At 47.2% G+C, this 20000-nt stretch overlaps 2 protein-coding genes across 6 annotated transcripts in view; both read left to right on the top strand.

Moving 5' to 3' along the window:
• Positions 1–10424, top strand: part of grnb (granulin b) — a 15028-nt gene extending 4604 nt beyond the window's left edge. The window contains exons 5-17 of one of the 2 annotated variants that reach the window (XM_012828736.3): positions 534–647; positions 927–1068; positions 1455–1564; positions 1913–2066; positions 2695–2786; positions 3171–3309; positions 3601–3698; positions 4567–4809; positions 5346–5642; positions 5932–6189; positions 6423–6656; positions 8387–8571; positions 8606–10424. In XM_012828736.3, coding sequence (XP_012684190.2) covers positions 534–647; positions 927–1068; positions 1455–1564; positions 1913–2066; positions 2695–2786; positions 3171–3309; positions 3601–3698; positions 4567–4809; positions 5346–5642; positions 5932–6189; positions 6423–6656; positions 8387–8518 — 2013 coding nt within the window. In that variant the 3' untranslated portion in view covers positions 8519–8571; positions 8606–10424. Of the gene's footprint in view, positions 1–533; positions 648–926; positions 1069–1454; positions 1565–1912; positions 2067–2655; positions 2787–3170; positions 3310–3600; positions 3699–4566; positions 4810–5345; positions 5643–5931; positions 6190–6422; positions 6657–8386; positions 8572–8592 lie in introns of both variants that reach the window. The other variant, XM_031567586.2, reaches the window with a different exon arrangement.
• A 4615-nt stretch (positions 10425–15039) lies between these two features.
• LOC105901290 overlaps positions 15040–20000 on the top strand; it is a 12043-nt gene continuing 7082 nt past the window's right edge. For 2 of the 4 annotated variants that reach the window (XM_042707567.1, XM_042707566.1), the window contains exons 1-4: positions 15552–16610; positions 16814–16883; positions 17335–19480; positions 19785–19919. In XM_042707567.1, coding sequence (XP_042563501.1) covers positions 16358–16610; positions 16814–16883; positions 17335–19480; positions 19785–19919 — 2604 coding nt within the window. In that variant the 5' untranslated portion in view covers positions 15552–16357. The other 2 variants (XM_042707569.1, XM_031574788.2) reach the window with 2 other exon arrangements.

Below are 20000 nucleotides of genomic sequence, written 5' to 3'. Positions count from 1 at the left end.
AACGAGATGCTAGCGGCTAAACCTAGCGAAACCTCTTGAAATTTGCTTACTTTGACACTATGACAAACTAGTGAGTCAACAACTTTCCTAACACAGTCAAACATCAAGCAAGTGCAACACAAGACGAAGCAAGACGGCAAATAAGCTACTTACTAGTTCGGCAGACAGTAGTAACCGGGCGGCTTCAGGCAAACTTACATAACGCAGTAATATGCCTACGGACCCTGGTATGGCAATGGCACGGAGGCGATTCTCCATATTAAACGCCATTGTAGCGCCCCTATTTTAAGGTAAAACTGCTAACCCTAACCTTGAAGTCCAATTCCTACATAATGCCACTTTAATACTCTTTAAATATTTGCATATTTTGTTTTAAGTATTGACTGTGATTGGTATTTACATATTTAAAACAGGCTGTAGGAGTCCTGCCTCTGCTTTGTAGGCCATAAAATCACTTTTTTTCATCAGGCACTGCTTTGGCCACCTCTTGGTTATAGTCTGACGTGCCTGCCGGTCCTCTCTGTGTGTTTCAGCTGTGGGAAGACGTGGGGGCGGTGGTCTGCCCTGACAAGGAGTCGGAGTGTCCAGAGGGCACCACCTGCTGCCAACTCCCCAAGGGTACCTGGGGATGCTGCCCCATGGCAAACGTAGGGCATATGAGTAGTCAGGAAGAGAAACTGAAAAGACTCACCCCATATCAAGAGCACCTCATGTTCAGACCTGCGCTGTTACCCTATCATGTTGCATTACACACACAAAGAGCAGTTTGAAAGATTTTGCTGAAAAAACTAACAAAACATAACGGATCCGTATCTTGGATATAATATCACTTAACAAGCTGACCAAAGAATAATAATAACTAACTTTTAGGTTCGTTGTTGTTAAGAGAGTGAATTATTATTCTTGTGTGTGCACTCTGTCTCCAGGCAGTCTGTTGTGAGGACAAAATGCACTGCTGCCCTGAGAAAACTAAGTGTGATCTAGAACATTCCAAATGTGTGTCAGCCACACTGGGTTCCACTGCGATGTGGAGGAAGTTCCGAGCCCGCAAGAGACAGCACTCACCAGGTAAACACACACACACACACACACACACACACACACACACGCACACACACGCGCATCACTGAGCAGTGTGTTGTGGCATTAATCCATCTACATGCATAGGTGCTTGCTGACTTGTGATCATAGCATGTAAATATATATATATATGTGTGTGTCTGTCCCTGCCTGCCTGTCTCTCTCTAGCGTTCCCTTTCTCAGTCCCCTGTTCTCTCCTGTGTTCTTCTCCTTCTCACTGCTTGGCCCCTCTCTCAAGCGGACCGCTACACCACATCACACTCCACTGCCAGCAGCATAGAGCGCTCTGGGGGTGCTCATCTATGTGGATTTGTGACTTCCTGTGAGTGGGTTTAGTTATCCATGTATCCTCGTCTCTCTCCGTCTCTGTGTAGAAGGGAGCTTGAGGTCCATCACCTGTCCAGGTGCAAAGAGTGCCTGTCCTGACCGCACTACCTGCTGCCTGATGAAGTCTGGAGGCTATGGCTGCTGCCCTTATCCCAGTGTATGTATGTGTGTGTGTGTGTGTGCGTGCGTGTGCGGTACACACTGTACCTTTTAAGAGGAAGGCATCAAAAAAATTCAGAACCGTAATCGCATAATTGCTTTAACCAGTTTTATTTGTGCGTGTGTGTGCGTGTTTTTGTGTGTGTTTGTGCGTGTGTGTTTGCGTGATTGCGTGTACGTGTGTGTTTTTGTGCGTGCGTGTGTGTTTGCGTGTACGTGTGTGTTTTTGTGCGTGCTTGTGTGTGTGCGTGATGTTTGTGCTTGTGTGTGTGCGTGATGTGTGTGTGTGTGTGTGCGCGCGCGTGTGTGCGTGCGTGATGTGTGTGTTTGTTATTGCGTGCATTAGGCTGTGTGTTGCAGCGACCAGCTCCACTGTTGCCCCAACAACACCACCTGTGACCTGGAACACAAGATGTGCGCGTCCTCACACACACAGAAACACACGCCTCTGGCCCCAAAACTACCTGCCCTGCTCCTAAACAGGCGTCCTGCCAAAGAAGGTAAGATTGAAGAGTTAGGAGTTTGATAGCCTTATTGCAGATGCAGTACAACTGTGTACACAATGGTGTTAGATCACTGGTACTCCACTAGCTACTTAAATAAAGGCAACAGTGTTGGATATCAACGCAGTACATATGTTCTTCTATCAATGATGGTGGTGTGACCAGGTGTAAGGTAGTATTGTGAAGTACAGTAATATTTGTCATCTGTATGAAGATGATTTTTTTTTTTTTTTAGCTCATACATCTATGCCCTAGTGTCTTAGTACAGACTTAGTCCAAAGCACGGAGCAGTATCACTGACGCCACATTTGATAGTTTGCTCTAGATAACATCAATATGCATCTTCTGTGTGAGTGCCATAACAGTGTTACAGTGGGTTTGAAGCATATGTAGGTTCTTTGGTGTGTTATCGTACTGCCTCTGCCTTGAAGCATCTTGTCTAGTTTTATTTTTTTTAATTTATGCAACCTTATCTGTTTTTTTTTTTTTTTTTTTTTAGTAATTTCATTTTGATAATTTCATAAGCCACCCTGTCTGTGTGTAGTGCTCTGCCCTGATGGCATTAAGCCTACCTGTCTGTCTGTAGTGATCTGCCCTGATAAACTCACCACCTATCTGTGTGTAGTGATCTGCCCTGATAAACTCACCACCTGTCCTGATGGGACCACCTGCTGTGCCCTAAACACTCGCAGCTATGGCTGCTGCCCCATGCCAAAGGTACAGTGTGTGTGTGTCTGCGTCTGCATCTGTGTGTGTGTGTGTGTGCGTCTGCATCTGTGTGTGTGTGTGCGTCTGCGTCTGCATCTGTGTGTGTGCGTCTGCATCTGCGTCTGTGTGTGTGCGTCTGCATCTGTGTGTGTGCTTGGGTCTGTCTTTCTCTTTCATATTAGACGGACTTCACTGTTCCATATTTCCTTCTCAGTTTGGGCTGTTGTATGTCTTGAAATCGTCCAGTCTCCGCTTTTAGAAGCTGGGGCATTGTTCTCACTTAATCCATGATGCTCTGAAGGACAAGTATTTAATAAGGCCATGAGCTGTCTGTGTCTGTGTCTGTGTCTGTGTGTGTGTCTGTGTGTACTAATATGTGATGTGTATCTCTAGGCGGTGTGTTGCTCTGATCAAATGCACTGCTGTCCAGAAGGCACGAGCTGTGACCTCAAAAACAGCACCTGTGTGTCAGCCAACGGATGCGTTTCCTGGTCAACGAAAATCCCCGCCCTAAACCAGCCACAGACCAGAGGTGAGGCCATACTTACGGCATCAGACATCCCTACCACACACACACACACACACACACACACTGCTCTCATGCACACACCACCCCACAGACACCCTAGAATCACACACACATACCACTCATGGGCTTATTTAATACTTGTCAGACACACACCAAATACACAGTACAACACACAGATATCCCTACCACACACACAGGTAAGGTCAGGTACTGTAGGTGTTGCACTGAAAGATCTCTAAACTTGTGTTTGTATCTCCCTGACTCCCTCTCCTCTCCCTCTCCTCTCCTCTCCAGCTGCTGCAGTACCCTGCAATGACACTGTGGCGTGTCCTGATGGGAGTACCTGCTGTAAAACTGCATCAGGGGCCTGGGCCTGCTGCCCCCTGGAGGAGGTAACAGTTATTGCATGCCCTCTCCCCCTCTGTCTCTGGTTACACGTCATGTCCCTGTATTTCTCTCTGCCCTGCAGTCTCCGTCTCTTTGCATCTCTTTCAAATGCTCTGCCTTTCACTTACTATTCTCTATATCTCTCTCTGTCTCGCTCTCTCTTGCTGTCTGTATCTCTCAGTCTCTCTCTGTCTCTCTCGCTCTGTTTCGCTCTCTTTATCTATATCTCTCTCTCTTTCAGTCTCTCTCTGTCTCTCGCTCTATATCTATATCTATCTCTATCTCTCTCTCTCTGTCTCTCTCTCTCCGTCTCCTCTGTTTTTACCCTGGGTCATATTCCCTTCCGCTACCTTGGGTGACCTCTGCTGCACTGTCCTTCAGTGTCAGTCAAAGCTGTTCAGTCCGCTCTGGTTGCCAAATCTCACTGCGTTCATAACTGGGTCAGCTGGGTGTGTTTAACCTTTAACCTCTGTTCTGTCTGGAGTCATCACAACATGAGCCTTCGATCCAAACCTAATCCGGGTTTATATGTCATAAACTAGGACTGAACCATTTCCCCATGGGTTTACTTTAGTTGTGTTTATATAATGATAATAATGACTTGTATAGATCATGACTGAAATATGTAATGACTGATGCCTTATATATTCTAACTGATATATAATGAAAATAATTATAATGCCTAATATGTAATATATACATATATGATGATGATGATGATGATGATGATATATATGCAATGTGTGTGTATACACACACACACACACACACACACACACACACACATATATATATATATATATATATATATATAAAGATAGTAATACCTTGTAGATCATGATTGATCTCCTGCTGTTCTGTCCTCCCCATCAGGCGGTGTGCTGTCCGGATCACCTCCACTGTTGTCCTCACGCCACAGTGTGCAACCTGAGGGCCAGCACCTGTGATGACCCCGCCGACCCCCTGAACTCTGTCCCCTGGGCGGAGAAGACGCCCGCTCTGCCACTGGAGAGGCAGTCGTCCAATGAGAAGTGCGACGAGTCTACGTCCTGCCCGGGAAAATACACCTGCTGCAAGACGGGCGCTGGGGGATGGGGCTGCTGCCCACTACCTGAGGTACACACTCTCACACACTCTCACACACTCATACACACACACACACACACACACACACACACACACAGGACCAGTCCTTCGGAGCATCATGGATGTAGTAACAACAATGCCCCACCCTCTAACAGCCGAAACTTGAAACACTCCAAATACAGACTCACACACACACATGCGTTCATCCTGAGGGAGAATTGCACACACACACATGCATACGATAATACATTCAGTGAAGATAATACATTCAGTTAGTTAGATAGATGGATAGTATGAATATACAGTCAAAATAGATACTGGAGTCCTATTGACCAAGTTCTTTGATATTAAATGTGTTCTCTCTCAGCTGGTAGTGAGTGCTACTCCTGGCCTCCCATCAGGCCGTGAGCATTGGACATAACACTAGACACACACTTAGATAGATGTTCAGAGAAGATGGTTGAGCATTGGACATAACACTAGACACACACATAGATGGATGTCCAGAGAACATGGTTGACATGTGTAGTGTCTCTGTCAGCTGAGTGCTCGTGTTTTCCCATCAGGCCGTGTGCTGTGAGGACATGCAGCACTGCTGCCCCCACGGCTCCACCTGTAACCTGGCAGCCAGCACCTGTGACAGCGCCAACGGGCCCGTGCCCCTGGTCAGGAAAGTGCCCGCCCTGAGCGCCAGCCCGCGCACGGGTGCCGGAGCCAATGCTGATGATGATGCCGCTGCCACGCTCCAGGCACCGGTTCCATCTCACGGGCTCATGTGTGACGGCCACACCAGTTGCCCCGACGACAACACCTGCTGTTACATGCACAACGCTGGCAAGTGGGGCTGCTGCCCGCTCCGTCAGGTGAGAGGAACTGATGTCACAGAGCACTGAGGGTGAAGGCAATGGTGCCGTTTAACATGCAGACTGCGTATGTTTGCATCCCAGATTCCATTACCCCTTTGTAAACTTCTCTTCTCTTTTCTCTTTGACCTTTTGTTTGTCTGCCTGTTGTTACACTTCAACCTCTCCTCTTCTTTCCTCACACCTACTTCCTCTTTCTCTCTTCCTCTCTCTCTCTCTCTCTCTCTCTCTCTCTCTCTCAGTTCTACTAACCGTTGTTTTTCGTCCTGTCTCCCTCCTGTCCGCCCAGGCGGTGTGCTGCAGCACAGGTGATCACTGCTGCCCCCGTGGTTTCACCTGTGACGAGAAGCACACGTCGTGCACCAAAGGTCGCCTTGAGATCCCCTGGTACAGGAAGCAGGAGGCCCGGGCCACACAGGTGTCGGACCGGTCAGAGGTCACGGAGGATGTGACGGACGTGAAGTGTGACAATGAGAGCACCTGTGCGTCGGGCTCCACGTGCTGTAAACTACCTACTGGAGAGTGGGGCTGCTGTCCTCTAGTCAAGGTCAGTCTATAGGACACACACACACACACACACACACACACTCACAAACACGTGCACATACACACACATGCTTTTATATATATATATATATATATACACACACACTCACACACTCTAGACCTTTACTCTTTTTAACACTGCTTGTAGATTAAGACCTTTATTATGTGTGTATGTCCATGAAAAAGGAAGTGTGTGTGTGTGTTTAACACCTCCTCTCCTTGTTCCACCTCCAGGCCGTGTGCTGTGCCGACCAGGAGCACTGTTGTCCACAGGGCTACACCTGTAAGCTAGAGTCCGGTACCTGTGTGAAGCCTTTGGACCGGGCCGCACCGGTGCCCCTCTCGCCGCTGTCCGAGTCTCTGCAGCCGTCCCAAGACGTGCAGTGTGACGCTGCGACCCGCTGCAACACGGACCAGACCTGCTGCAGGACCTCCCCCAACAGCTGGGCCTGCTGCCCCTACAAGAGGGTACGCTACTGACACATCACACCACTGCAGACAACCAGTGGGCCACCATATCACCTCCCTAAAGCCTTAACATTTCACTGCAGAAAACCAGTGGGCCACCATATCAGCTCCTTAAAGCCTTAACATTTCACTGCAGATAACCAGTGGGACACCATTTCACCTCCTTAAAGCCTAATATTTCACTGCAGACAACCAGTGGGCCACCATATCACCTCCTTAAAGCCTAACATTTCACTGCAGACAACCAGTGGACCACCATTTCACCTCCTTAAAGGCCTAACCACTAGTGTGTCACTGCAGTCTGCCATGTCTGCTGTTTGGCGTGGTGATATTTCTGTGGCAGGCACTCTGTCACTGGGTCAGAGTCACAGCTGTCAGCGGTAAGATAGAGAACTGGTAGCTTTCTCATGCCAGCTGGCCATCTCTTGACGTCTTAAAACCCCAGTCCATGTGTGGTTACACCGACTGAAACAAGAGTTTTACAGAAAGGGAAGTGACCCTCACTTCAACAATGATGCCTGTCAAAGTTTAAAGAAAGAATGTGACAGTTTACCAGCCAATGTTGTGCCATGTTTTATTTCAGTGACGAAGACTAGTGCATTGGGATTTATTTGGCATTCAAGTACCCTTTTAGGATTTACATTCGGTTTTTATATATCTACCATTTCAACTCAATTGTGGCTGTACCATTTAAAACTGACAGTGCAAACATCTAAACTCCTTAGTTTAGTTTATTCTGCACACACACACACACACACACACACACACACACACACACACACACACAGATTTAGCAAGTCCTCTGCTCAACACAACTATCTCTCTGTTTCCACTGAAACCATCAGTTGCACTGTCACACAGATCTGCTGCCACACACACACACACACACACACACACACACACAGATCTGCTGCCTCACACGCATATAAATGAGCCTTTCAATGGAAAAGAGTGACACCCACTCCATGCAGATCTTCTGCAGTTCACACATAGAAATCAGCCTGTTGATTTGGAAAGAAAGTGACAACTGGCTCACCCAGGTCTGCTACCACTCACGCATCTTAATCGGATGGCGAAACTAGTGACAGTCGCCCCACTCACGCATCTAAATCGGAAAGGGAAACTAGTGGCAGTCGCCCCACTCACGCATCTAAATCGTCAAGGGAAACTAGTGACAGTCGCCCCACTCACACTTCTAAATCGGAAAGGGAAACTAGTGACAGTCGCCCCACTCATGCATCTTAATCGGGAAGGGAAACTAGTGACAGTCGCCCCACTCACGCATCTAAATCGTCAAGGGAAACTAGTGGCAGTCGCCCCACTCACGCATCTAAATCGTCAAGGGAAACTAGTGACAGTCGCCCCACTCACGCATCTAAATCGTCAAGGGAAACTAGTGGCAGTCGCCCCACTCACGCATCTAAATCGTCAAGGGAAACTAGTGGCAGTCGCCCCACTCACGCATCTTAATCGGGAAGGGAAACTAGTGACAGTCGCCCCACTCGCGCATCTAAATCGGCAGGGGAAACTAGTGACAGTCATTTGTTGTCGTCTTCGCTCAGTGCATCATCCCTATATGAACTAGGAAAATAACCAAAGCCCTACTAGTCATGTGGTTTTTGGAGTAGTGATTAATTTCTCTCTTTCTCTCTCTTTTTCTCTCTCCCTCTCTCTCTCTCTGTCTCTGTATCTGTCTCTTTCTCTCTCCACTCTCCTCTCTGATCATACAGGCGGTGTGTTGTCCTGACATGATGAACTGTTGCCCCATGGGATATACCTGCGATCCTGAGATCCAGGGCTGCACCAAGGGATCACACCTCACCTGGTGGGACAGTGTGTTTACGGAAGGATCTAGACACTGAGTAGTTGCACTACAACAAACAAACACACACACGCACATGCACACACACACACACACACACACACACACACACACACACACACACACAGAGTAGTCTACAAAAAGAAAAAAAACAGTCTGTGAGAAATCCAACACTGGTGAACCACATGTACACACAAACGCGTACACACAAACGCACGCACACACACACACACACACACACACACTTGTCACACCATCTTGCTGAACTGACACACCCCCCAGTCCTGTTCTATTTGGTCTGGACCCCTGGAACCGAAGGGACCCGCCTCTCTTAATTCCTCTCCTAGTTTTTACAAAGTCAACCATTTTTACTCAAGCACTGAAACCCGAGAACGAGGGGGGGGGGGGGTTGGGGTTTAAGTTAGTTATCTAGTGCTGTGTCAGATTCCTGAGAATTCAGGATGGCTTGTTTGCTGTAGTCGTAGAATTTAGAGATGGACGCCAGGGGAGACATGAATGCATTTAGAGATGGACGCCAGGGGAGACATGAATGCATTTAGAGATGGACGCCAGGGGAGACATGAATAGATTTAGAGATGGATGTACCCCAGGTCCTGTTGCTCTGAGGGAAGGGAGAGGATGTGGGGTGTTGGTGTGGTAACCTGGTTACCCGGTTAGCACCTTATTCCGGGATTGATCAGGGTTCAAATCTGGCCCTGAACCGGCCCAGACCCACACCAGACCCACACCAGACCCACACCAGACCCACACCAGACCCACACCAGCCCCGGCCTAGACCCACACCAGCCCCGGCCTAGACCGAATCGTAAGAAAAGATAAGAACATTGATTCGAATCATGAGTAGATTCCACATTTTCAAAAAGTTTTGGAAATAGTTTTTTTGTTTTGTTTTTACCTCTATGACTGTCCATGACTTGGGAACCTGTAACCCCTCTGGCCCATGACTCTGATGGTCCTGATGACTGCAGCTGAGTAGCACTGACCGCTAACCCGCGCTAACCCTCTCCAGCTTCATGTCTGAATGAGGGACACAGCCTCCTGGATCCCTGTGATGCGCGTGTGTGTTCTCCATCACCCCCCATGACTTCCTGTGATGCACATGTGTGTTCTCCATCAGCCCCCATTACTTCCTGTGATGCACATGTGTGTTCTCCATCACCCCCCATGACTTCCTGTTCTGCTCCTCATGATTAACCCGCTATACCCTCATCCCTAGTATGGCTGTCTCCCAATTAGATGCTTTGACTTTTAGTGTTACTGATGAATCCAACCGCGGTTTTAATTCTGCTTTTAATAATGTTTTAATTCATGTATTTCACATAGGCTTCTCTTCTCTTTACCTGGCGACGTGCCTTATCGTCTTAACCTAGATATTCAGGTTCTCGCCCTATCCAGATATCAGATCAACCCTGATGGTGGTTCGGCCTAGATCAGGACTGGATAAGGGCCGCATACGTCTCCAAGTTAGCTGCTACCTGTTTATCCACACAGTTTAGAGGGCCGTACACTCCCAGGAAGAGGGAAGCATGATCCTCATGGTGGGGTTGTCATGCACTCATGAACCAAGTGAATCTAGTTAGGGTGGCTCAAGAGTCCAGACCACCTGTGTTTGTTCGAAAAGCAAAAGTAAAACACAAAAACATCTTGGATGTGTCTGTGTGTGTCTGTGTGTGTGTGTCTTTTACATTTTAACCTGTGTCATCACGGTCAGAAGGACGTTTTTTGGAAGGCAAAAAGTAACAGCCTCCTGTTGGACAATGAAGAATTTGGTATAAAGAGCTGACTATACTCCGGATTTATTTTGTTTTTACTTTGAGTAATTTGTTTTTATTATTATTTTGTCTGAAATGGATGGGGTGTAATTTGTTCATAATGATCGTACATAAAGCGAAGAATTAAGAACAAAAATAAAAAAATGGAGAAAATAAAGAAACTCTGTGTCTGTCTTATTCCCATTCATCAGTGGACTGTGTCAAGCTTGAAAAGTAGAAATGTGTCTTCTTGGATCGTTTTCCTTGAGTCTAATTCCTTTATTAATCCTGTCCCTGTGTGAAAGCTTTAAACCCTCTGTAGGAATAGCTCACAGTTCACACTCTTATTAGCCCAGCTCTCTGCTGCCACCTATAGGCTGATCAGTTCGCACTCTTATTAGCCCAGCTCTGCTGCCACCTATAGGCTGATCAGTTGTACTGGATGGGAGTGGAGTGGCGGTTGCCATGGTGATCCCATGGTAATTACTCATTAGATTAGCCTTAGACTAGTTTTATCTTCGAACAGTAAATCAGTCATCGTATGGATTGTAGGTGTTAATAGTTTCCATCTCCTTACCTCAGGAATAATTTGTTTGGATCATCCAACTTTCTATTTAGTTTATAGATATGATACTAACTGATTTCAAATAGTTTCTTATAAGTCCTAATGTGTAATTCTCCTATCTTATGGGCCATAGTGTTAAAGGTCAGATGGATAAGACTTCTCTCCTGACCCCCTTAGTTCCGATCGTATGGGCCATAGTGTTAAAGGTCAGATGGATAAGACTTCTCTCCTGACCCCTTGGTTCCGATCGTATGGCCATAGTGTTAAAGGTCAGATGGATAAGACTTCTCTCCTGACCGGTCGGTCCTCACGGAGAGGGGTGTGCTGTTGAGGCAGAGGAAAACCTCAGGGTGCCGATGGAGCAAGATCTCCAGATAGAACTTAACAGAACGTTCTTTATTCCATAAAACCACCAGATATTTCAACAGTGAAGTCTTCTGTCATCCTTACAGTCGCCTTAATGAAGTGCAGAGGTCAACAGTGAAGTCTTCTGTCACCCTTCCAGTCGCCTTAATGAAGAGCAGAGGACAACAGTGAAGTCTTCTGTCACCCTTACAGTGGCCTTAATGAAGAGCAGAGGTCAACAGTGAAGTCTTCTGTCATCCTTCCAGTCGCCTTAATGAAGAGCAGAGGACAACAGTGAAGTCTTCTGTCATCCTTCCAGTTGCCTTAATGAAGAGCAGAGGACAACAGTGAAGTCTTCTGTCATCCTTACAGTCGCCTTAATGAAGAGCAGAGAGACATGAGGTTCCAGTAGTCCTGACCACTGACACCACTGGATATATACTGTAATATCTAGTACAATAATATAATAACTAGCACAATAATATAATAACTAGCATTATAATAAAATAACTAGTACAAAAATATTATAACTAGCATAATAATAAAATAACTAGTGTAATAATATATCTAGTATAATACAATAATAACTAGTATAATAATATAATAGCTAGTGTAATAATGTAATACCTATTTTGGTCAGGGGTGCCAAAACTTTTGCATATAAATGTGTATATAGAAAGTGATGAAGTATAAAGTGTATTATATCAGTGTGTATCTATCTAATCTGTATATGGGTGTCGTGGTGCAGTGGTTAGTGTCACTGCTTTGTAAGTGGTTAACTTGGGTTTGATTCCCGATTGCTGTAGGTTGTATGTCACTTTGGTTAAAACGTCTGCTAAATACCTGGACTATATATATTATAGTACATATAGTGCCATATATCATGTATATGTACAGTACATCTATATATTATATTATTATATGATATGGTGGGTCTAGCTTCTGCGGTAGTTAGTCTTTGCCTCTGACCCCAACTGTACCCCTAAAGACTAGAGGGGTCACGACCTCTCTAGATGTGAGTCATCGTCGGGGAAACCGGATTCCCACTGAATTCCCGTGGCCAGAATTAAAAGAGATCTCATCCTGCCCTGCGTTTCATGGGATGGATTGATGAGTTCAGGAGAGAGAGGGGAGAAGAGAGGGGAAGTCCTGTCGCCCTCCATGACCCCTACGACATTGTGGATGCAGTGGTGACGCTGGTGTTTCATGGCAGGAATGCCTCTATAAGGGATATAAATAACATAATCCACACAGCTGTTCAGTCTCCTAACAACCCCAGCTATTCAGCTTTGGTAGAATCCCCCTTCGCACCGTCATGGAAGGAGTCTCTCTCTCTCTCTCTCTCTCTCTCTCTCTTTGTCTTTGTCTCTCTCTCTCTCTCTCTTTGTCTGTGTGAGTGTGTGCATAAGAGAGAGAGTGTGTGTGTATGGAATTTGTATCTGTGAGTGTGTAAAGTATACATGTCTGTGTGTTTTTGTTTGTGTATGTCTGTGTCCAAGCGTGGGCGGTTTTCGGGAAAGGGGGTCCTATCTTGGCATACTTGTCACCCCCACCGCCAGCCAATCAGAATCCACCGACACACATTCCCTAGCTTGCTGTGTTCCAAGAGGGGTAATGTTTCACAGCATGAGAGAGGATCTCTGTGTGTGTGTGTGTGTGTGTTTGTGTGCGTGTGTGTGTCTGTGTGTGTGTGTGTGTGTGTCTTTGTGGGTGGGTGGGTGGATGAATGTGTGGGTGGTATTAAGCACTGACAAATTTGTGTCTACAAGTCAACCTACTAAATGAGTGAGATGTGCCGTGGCTCAGCATTTTCTGGCTTCCTGGCATAAGCCCTACTCCATGTTCTGCTCCTCCATGGAAGTTGAATTAGACCGCAGACTCAGACACTTGAAAATGCTAAGCTTCCTCTGCCTTAAACAGTTGTTGGTAAACTGACTTACATGGTTAGAGTTGTTGTCTTTCTAAAAGATTCAACCTCTTTTGATCTTTAAGTAATGTATGGATACCCTGACATTCCGCTTTCAGAGTTCACAGTTCTGTCATTGATGACATGCAGTTCCAAACCATCATATTATCGCTACCAAGTTTCATGCTTTTGAAGAAGGGTAGCTTTTCATTGAAGCCAAATGGCTCTGTTTTTGACCCCTTCATCAACACAACCATTAGCCTTTTGACTCATCCAGTTAGCCTAAAACTCTCAATGGAAGTAACATTCTTCCCCGGGAGAAGTGACTTCCATCTTGCTGTCCTCCCATGTGTACAATTCTGTGTCTAATTTCCCCCTGACAGTGAAGTGATGAAATGATGGACTGATGAATTCATCAGAGATGAGATGACCTCTGACCCCTGACCCCTAGCTCCCCTGACCCCCAGCTCCCCTGACCCCTGTCCCCCAGCTCCCCTGACCCCTGACCCCCAGCTCCCCTGGCTAAATTAAGAGATAGAGATAAAGCATTTTACATATGCTGCCACATATCCTATATATCTGTATATTATATGAAATGGGGAATCTGGCTTCTTCAGTAGCCAGTCTTACCCTTTGATCCCTGCTGTACTCATACAGGCCATATTGTGTGTTTAACGTAGTACTATGGGCTTATACAGTATGTTCCTGTAGGTATGGCAAAGTGCTATTAACTTCATTAGCTTGATACCCAGGGAGCTCACCAACTGATACAAATATCTGGATTTATTTATTTATTTGGATCAATGTCTCTACTAAATAAATACAAATTGAATCAAATAGTTTCCTTTGGATCAATAAAATGAGACGCCTGATTCATCACCAGATCTGTTTGCCCCTCGGTCTAGAGGAAGTGAGCTTGTCGGATTTCCATGACACAGCGACTTGCGTGGAGAGGTCGCTGTTGTTGGACGTGTTGGGTAAAAATAACACAGACGCCTCGGAGAAGAAGACAGGAGGCTGGAGACAAAGGAAGAGCCTTCCTCTAATCCTCTTTATTTGTTCCCTGAAAGCCTCAGCAGGTAAGAATAGAAAACCTCAAAGATGCTTTTCTTTAAACTCTTCTTCTACTTGAACCTCTTACCCTACCCTGAAGTATTGGTCTTACCCAATACTTTTTAAATGTAACTTTGTTAAGTTCATTCTTTATTTCAATACCGTAGATGCCATCATCATGCATGATGAAACTATGACGGCTCTTTAATGGACTAGCCATCTACTATATTAGAATTCACTATATTCATTAATAATCATTTTAAAAACATTTAAGTAACTATATTGATTAAGGTTACATTATGAAACTCCACACATTGTTGAAGCTCTTGTTGAAAATATAATGGTCCTCTAATTGATTAGTTAGTTGATTTATTAAACATATTTAGGTCATTGGTTGAGGTTACATGATCAAACTCCACGCATTGTTTGGCATGGCTGCAGGTGGAAGGTGAGGGAGGTTCATTTGAAAGGTGAAGTGTAATTCCTGTGGGCTTTAGTTGTATTTAAAGAGTGGTGTCACTGAGGGCGCGTGGCTCATTAAAAGGATCCTTGAGAACCCATGTCTGAGCTTGACTGGCCTGAGGAGGTGAGGACAGATTGTTTTGGACCTTGGCTCTCACCAGTGAAAGGGTGAGAGAGAAAGGAGAGAGGGAGCGGAGAGGAGAGGAGAGGAGAGGGAGAGGAGAGGGGGCGGAAAAGGAAGTATGAGGACAGTATGTGTGGGTGTGTTTGTGTGTGGTGTGTTTGTGTGTGCGTGTGTCCCTGTGTATGAGGACAGTATGTGTTTAACCCTTGTGTGTGTGTGTGTGTGTGTGTGTGTGTGTGTGTGTGTGTGTGTGTGTGTGTGTGTGTGTGTGTGTGTGTGTGTGTGTGTGTGTGTGTGTGTGTGTGTGTGTGTGTGTGTGTGTGTGTGTGCATTTTTATGAGGGCAGTATGTGGGTGTGTTGGCCTGGTACAGCAGGTTTGTTTGCAGAGAGACAGTCTGTGTAGTATCTGTGTATGTGTGTGCACATGTGTGTGTTTATGTATTTCAGACGGCACGGGTGGAATGGCATCTATGTGAGTGTAGGTAGGGGTAGAAAAGGGGGTAGTGTGTGTGTGTGTGTGTGTGTGTGTGTGTGTGTGTGTGTGTGTGTGTTTGACCGAGGAGGCCATAGGGCATGGGTTTGAGTGTGAATGGAGAGAGAGAGTGAGAGTGAGAGTGAGAGAGAGAGAGAGAGAGAGAGAGAGAGAGGGAGAGAGGGACTGTGACAGCTGGACAGATCGGTAAGAGCAGGAGGCTCCTAGCATGCCTGCGCATACGTGCCAAATCTCTGCTGGCTATTTATAACGCCCTCCTCCTCCTCAGAACCCTAACACCAACCCGCCTCACACTCACACACTCACTGACACCCAGCAGGCAGACCAACTGTATGGAAAAAGGTGCGTGCTGTGTATGTGTGTGTGTGTGTACCTGTGTTTCCATTTACCTGTGTCTCTCTCTTCCCACCTGTAGCATTAGCTACCTGTGGCTCTAGCTAGCTGTTAGTGATACAAAGAGTATTGAAATGAATGGGAATAAATAGACAGTTTTTTTAACAGTGGCTAGTATTCCCTAAATAATACAGTCACTACCGGTACCGGTACCCTTAGAAAGGGAACCCTGAGGATTAGAGAACGGTTCTGATTTGAAGCTTGGAGAACAAACAGATCAGCCTTCCTGGATGTTATCAGGCGAAAGGTACTGTTGGGGTTGTTGACTGCATGTCTGTATATGTAAATGAGTAGAGTTCATGTGCTTCTGTGCAAATCTGTGTCAGACTCATGGCTTCATGTGTAGTATGGATATTGATGTAAAACTGAAGCCGTCATTTCTGATATATTGCTAGTGTGGGATACTTTGAGTGCTCTAGTCAGATATCAGAGAGTGGGCATACACTGATCATTCATTTTTAGCATTTTTAGCATGTTTAGCATGTTTAGCGTGTGTGCCTCTCTCCATCTCATCTCAAGCTTTTTAGTTGTGTTTTTGTGTCCTCTGGTGAGACCCGCAGCCCTAGTGAAGCATGTTTATTTCCCAACTGAGTGAGAACAAAATAGTCATATCACTAAATATGTCTATAACCTTTTGAAACAAATTGTAAAAGTCTATTCTGTGTTGATACAAGCTTCTTTACGGGTGTGTTTCAGCTATGGTTTCTGTGGCAATATACACCCAACATAAATGTAAGCTGAAACTGAGCTGGATAGAAACGCTGAATGTCACTGTGTCTCCTGTTGTCACACCAAGACAGTGGAATGGCCATACCCACCATGTTTAATTGCAGTACCAGGATCCTGGTGGGAAGGGGGCGCTCCATCCTGTCCTCCCCAGAGGAAGAGGCTCACGTCCGGGCTACGGAGAAGGACCAAGCCCCCCCCCTGGTCCTCCCCGGAGCCCCAGCACCTGGCATGGACGAGCCTGGCGCCGAGGAGGAGCCTCACTGTGACTCCATCATCGCCCAGGAGGAGGGTAAGAGGGCATGAGAATGGGCACGGGGGAGGGGGGGAATTAGCTCAGTGAAAAGCTCAATGGACATGTCTACCATGTTATTGATCATAGGATCATAGGCAGTGGCAAATGACACTCATGGGCTTTGTGTTTGTGTGTGTGTGTGTGTGTGTGTGTGTGTGTGTATGTGTTTGTGTTTGTGTTTGTGTTTGTGTTTGTGTCAGGCGACGAGTCTGAGGAGTTTAGTCCCAACTGCATTGATTTCTACCTGAGCAAAACTTCCCACAACACCAGGTGAACACACTCATGCATACTCTCACACACTCACACACACTCTCACACACTCACGCACACTCTCACACTCTTACAAACTCGCACACTCTCACAGACTCACGCACACTCACACACACTCACGCACACACTCACACACACTCTCACAGACTCACGCACACTCACACACACTCTCACACACTCTCACACACATTTCCTTCCATTTCACAGTTATAGTTACATTAAAATAACTCATATTAGCATATTGTGATTGTTTGTCATTACGCTCATAGACACACACACACACACACACACGAACACACACAGACCCTATACATACAGAATATATGACCACATGTCTGCTCACTGTTAGATCATCTTTGAAGAAAGTACTTGCATTTCAGAGTATTGCATTCTCCTTCCTTCATGTAAATAATGTCAGCCCATTCTGGTTGTTTGTGCTGGTGATTGCCAGGCCTTTTGTTGGGGGTTGTTTTGGCAAGTCTGAGGACCTTTCTGAGACTCAGGACGATGGGCGTCCCTGGGTCCCCAGCCGCGGTCAAAGGAGGCGCAGGAGACAGAGGAGGAAGACAGAGCTCACCAGGGACAGGTGGAGCGAGCGATGTATGGAGGGAGGAAGAGAGATGCAGCGGAGGGACAGAGCAAGGGATGACATGAGAGAGAGGAGAATGAGGAGAATTCTGTCCGAGCCGTGCGGGCCAGCCAGCAGCAGCGATGAAGGCTCACAGACCTCGAGACCCCGCCACAGCTGGACCCCAGATCCATGGAACCCAAGCCCAGGGAGGAGGCACCGACTTCAGCCTCACCAACTCACTCCACCCCCAGGCTTCATCAACCACAAGGCCCCACTCTGGGAGTCCCCTAGCCTTGATAGCCTAGGTAGCCTCCTCTCCCAGAGTCCAGATGGGAGAGCCAGTACTGACTCGTCCTGTAGACACATGCAGGAGGACTTTGACTGTTTATATCACAGCACTGACGCTCAGACAGGCTCCTGTTCCTCCTGTAGACACATGCAGGAGGACTTTGACTGTTTATATCACAGCACTGAAGCTCAGACAGGCTCCTGTTCCTCCTGTTTCCCTTCAGGGAAGAGTCAGACATTATCCCACTCAAACACCCCAGACTCCTCTTGTGGCGACACCACCTCGGATCGGACCTCTGACTCATTAACAGTGATTCGTCATGACACACAGCCTCACTGTTTGTGTTTGGGTTTCCCTGGCAACGGCATTTCCGGTTCCTCCACCTGTAGCGTGGATCGGAGCGGCACTGCTGCGTCATCGTGCTCGAACGGTGACTCGGATTCTGGATGCTTCCGTGCCAAGCTGGAGCGAAGCCTCAGCTGTGTGTGTCTTCGGAGCACCGTCCCGTACACCAGCAGCGGCACAGAGACTGAGACCACGTCCGACTCGTGTTACACGGTGGACGGCGTCTCCATCCTCTCCTGTCTCTGCGGTAGCGGGAGACAGGGGACGGACGGGATGAAGGACTACAGCATTGAAACGCCCTCTTTATCTCTCTATAGCAGCACTGACCCCACCTTAACGTCGGTCTCTTCCTCCTACACAGTGACACGGAGCTTTGACTCTCTGTGTGCAGAGGACAATGATTCACACCTCCGTGCTATTGTCAGAGCAGACTACACTGACTCTCACACAAACTCTAGCAGCGCTGTGGAGCTAAGGGGAAGATCCGACTCCTCCTCGACACTAAAGGGAAGCTTTGACTCCCTCTGTGCGGACAACGACTCTGACTCCTCCTATGTCTCTATGAACGGGGGAAAGGACTCCTGCCATCGTTTTGGGATTTACTCCGACTCCCGGTGCAGCAGCAGCGAAACGGTGTTCCGGTCGGACTCCTCCTGTAACACGGTGCGACGGAGCTTTGACTCGCTGTGCGTGAACGACGACTCCACCGCTGTGTACATCTGCTTGAACGGACGACAAAGCTCCGGCACGGAGACGGCCAGGGACTCTGACTCCTCGTCCTTGTACAGCATAGAGAGAAGCATTGACTCTCCCTATCGAAGTGAGACGGCTGTGGCTCTCTGTACCTGTCGCGTGGAGACGGAGGCCTCCCCAACTAGCGTGGAGGTGTACCCCAACCTCTACTGCAGCGAGACGGACAACGGGCTGACCTCGGCAACGACCTCGGTGGCGACCTCTGACCTCTCTGTGTGTGACTCGTTGTACGGGTGCGAGGATGAGTCAGACTCTCTCAGCACCTCTGCCGTTGCCGAATGGGGCTCGGTCTCCGTCGACAACAGCAAGAGGAGTGTTTCAGCGTCCACTCCCGGTAACCATGGGAACTCCTGGGACTGTCTGTGCCAGGCTCTGTCGGACTCCACGGCCTCGTCGCCTGGTAACGGTGAGGACACCCTCGCTAAGACCCTAGAAGCGGGGATACAACTGGACTCACCCGCTCACCTGGCCAACCACCTGGAGCGGGTTCTGAAGGGCCTCCGAGGCGCGGTGACCCAGTCGGATCGGCGCCTGGTGTCGCCGTTCTTCAGGGAGCTGGTGCGAGAACCGGGGGAGGACGGAGACGGAGGACGAGAGAAGACAAGTGCGAACGAGGGATTTCTCTTCCATCCCCAGAAGGTAAAAGACTGAAAGAAGAAAAGTTACTTGAGCCAGTTTCCTCTCCTGTGCCACTGCAAGTATATTTCAATTAATTCACGAATATTAAAAATAATAACACATTTATATTTAGTCATATATTTTAACTTCTGTTTGGAATGCTTTCCTTTCACGGTGTCAAAGAACTACTTCATAACAACCAGTAAAGCTGTCTCACTTTCCGCTGTCTATCTCTTGTACTATTTAAATGTTCTATTAAATATGAACCTGCTGTTACTATTGTTGTGTCTGCTATGAGCCTGTGGTGTGTGTGGTCCTGTGTTAGCTTCTCCAGCCAAGAGACCTGCAGTACCGCGATGGTCAGCAGTACTCTCTCCTCCAGCACATTCAGAACGGCTCATACGGAGACGTCTTCAGTGCTGTGGACCTCAACACTGGATTCAAGTGTGCGGCCAAAAAGGTCAGCCTGCAGGTCATGTTACATAACTCAATTCAATTCAGTTTATTTATATTTCAACAAAACAATCAAATTCTCTCAAGC

Source organism: Clupea harengus, chromosome 1, assembly GCF_900700415.2.
Source record: "Clupea harengus chromosome 1, Ch_v2.0.2, whole genome shotgun sequence".
Classification (NCBI taxonomy): domain Eukaryota; kingdom Metazoa; phylum Chordata; class Actinopteri; order Clupeiformes; family Clupeidae; genus Clupea; species Clupea harengus.
The sequence above is the reverse complement of the archived record's forward strand: the minus strand, read 5'-3'. Positions and strand labels throughout refer to the sequence as shown.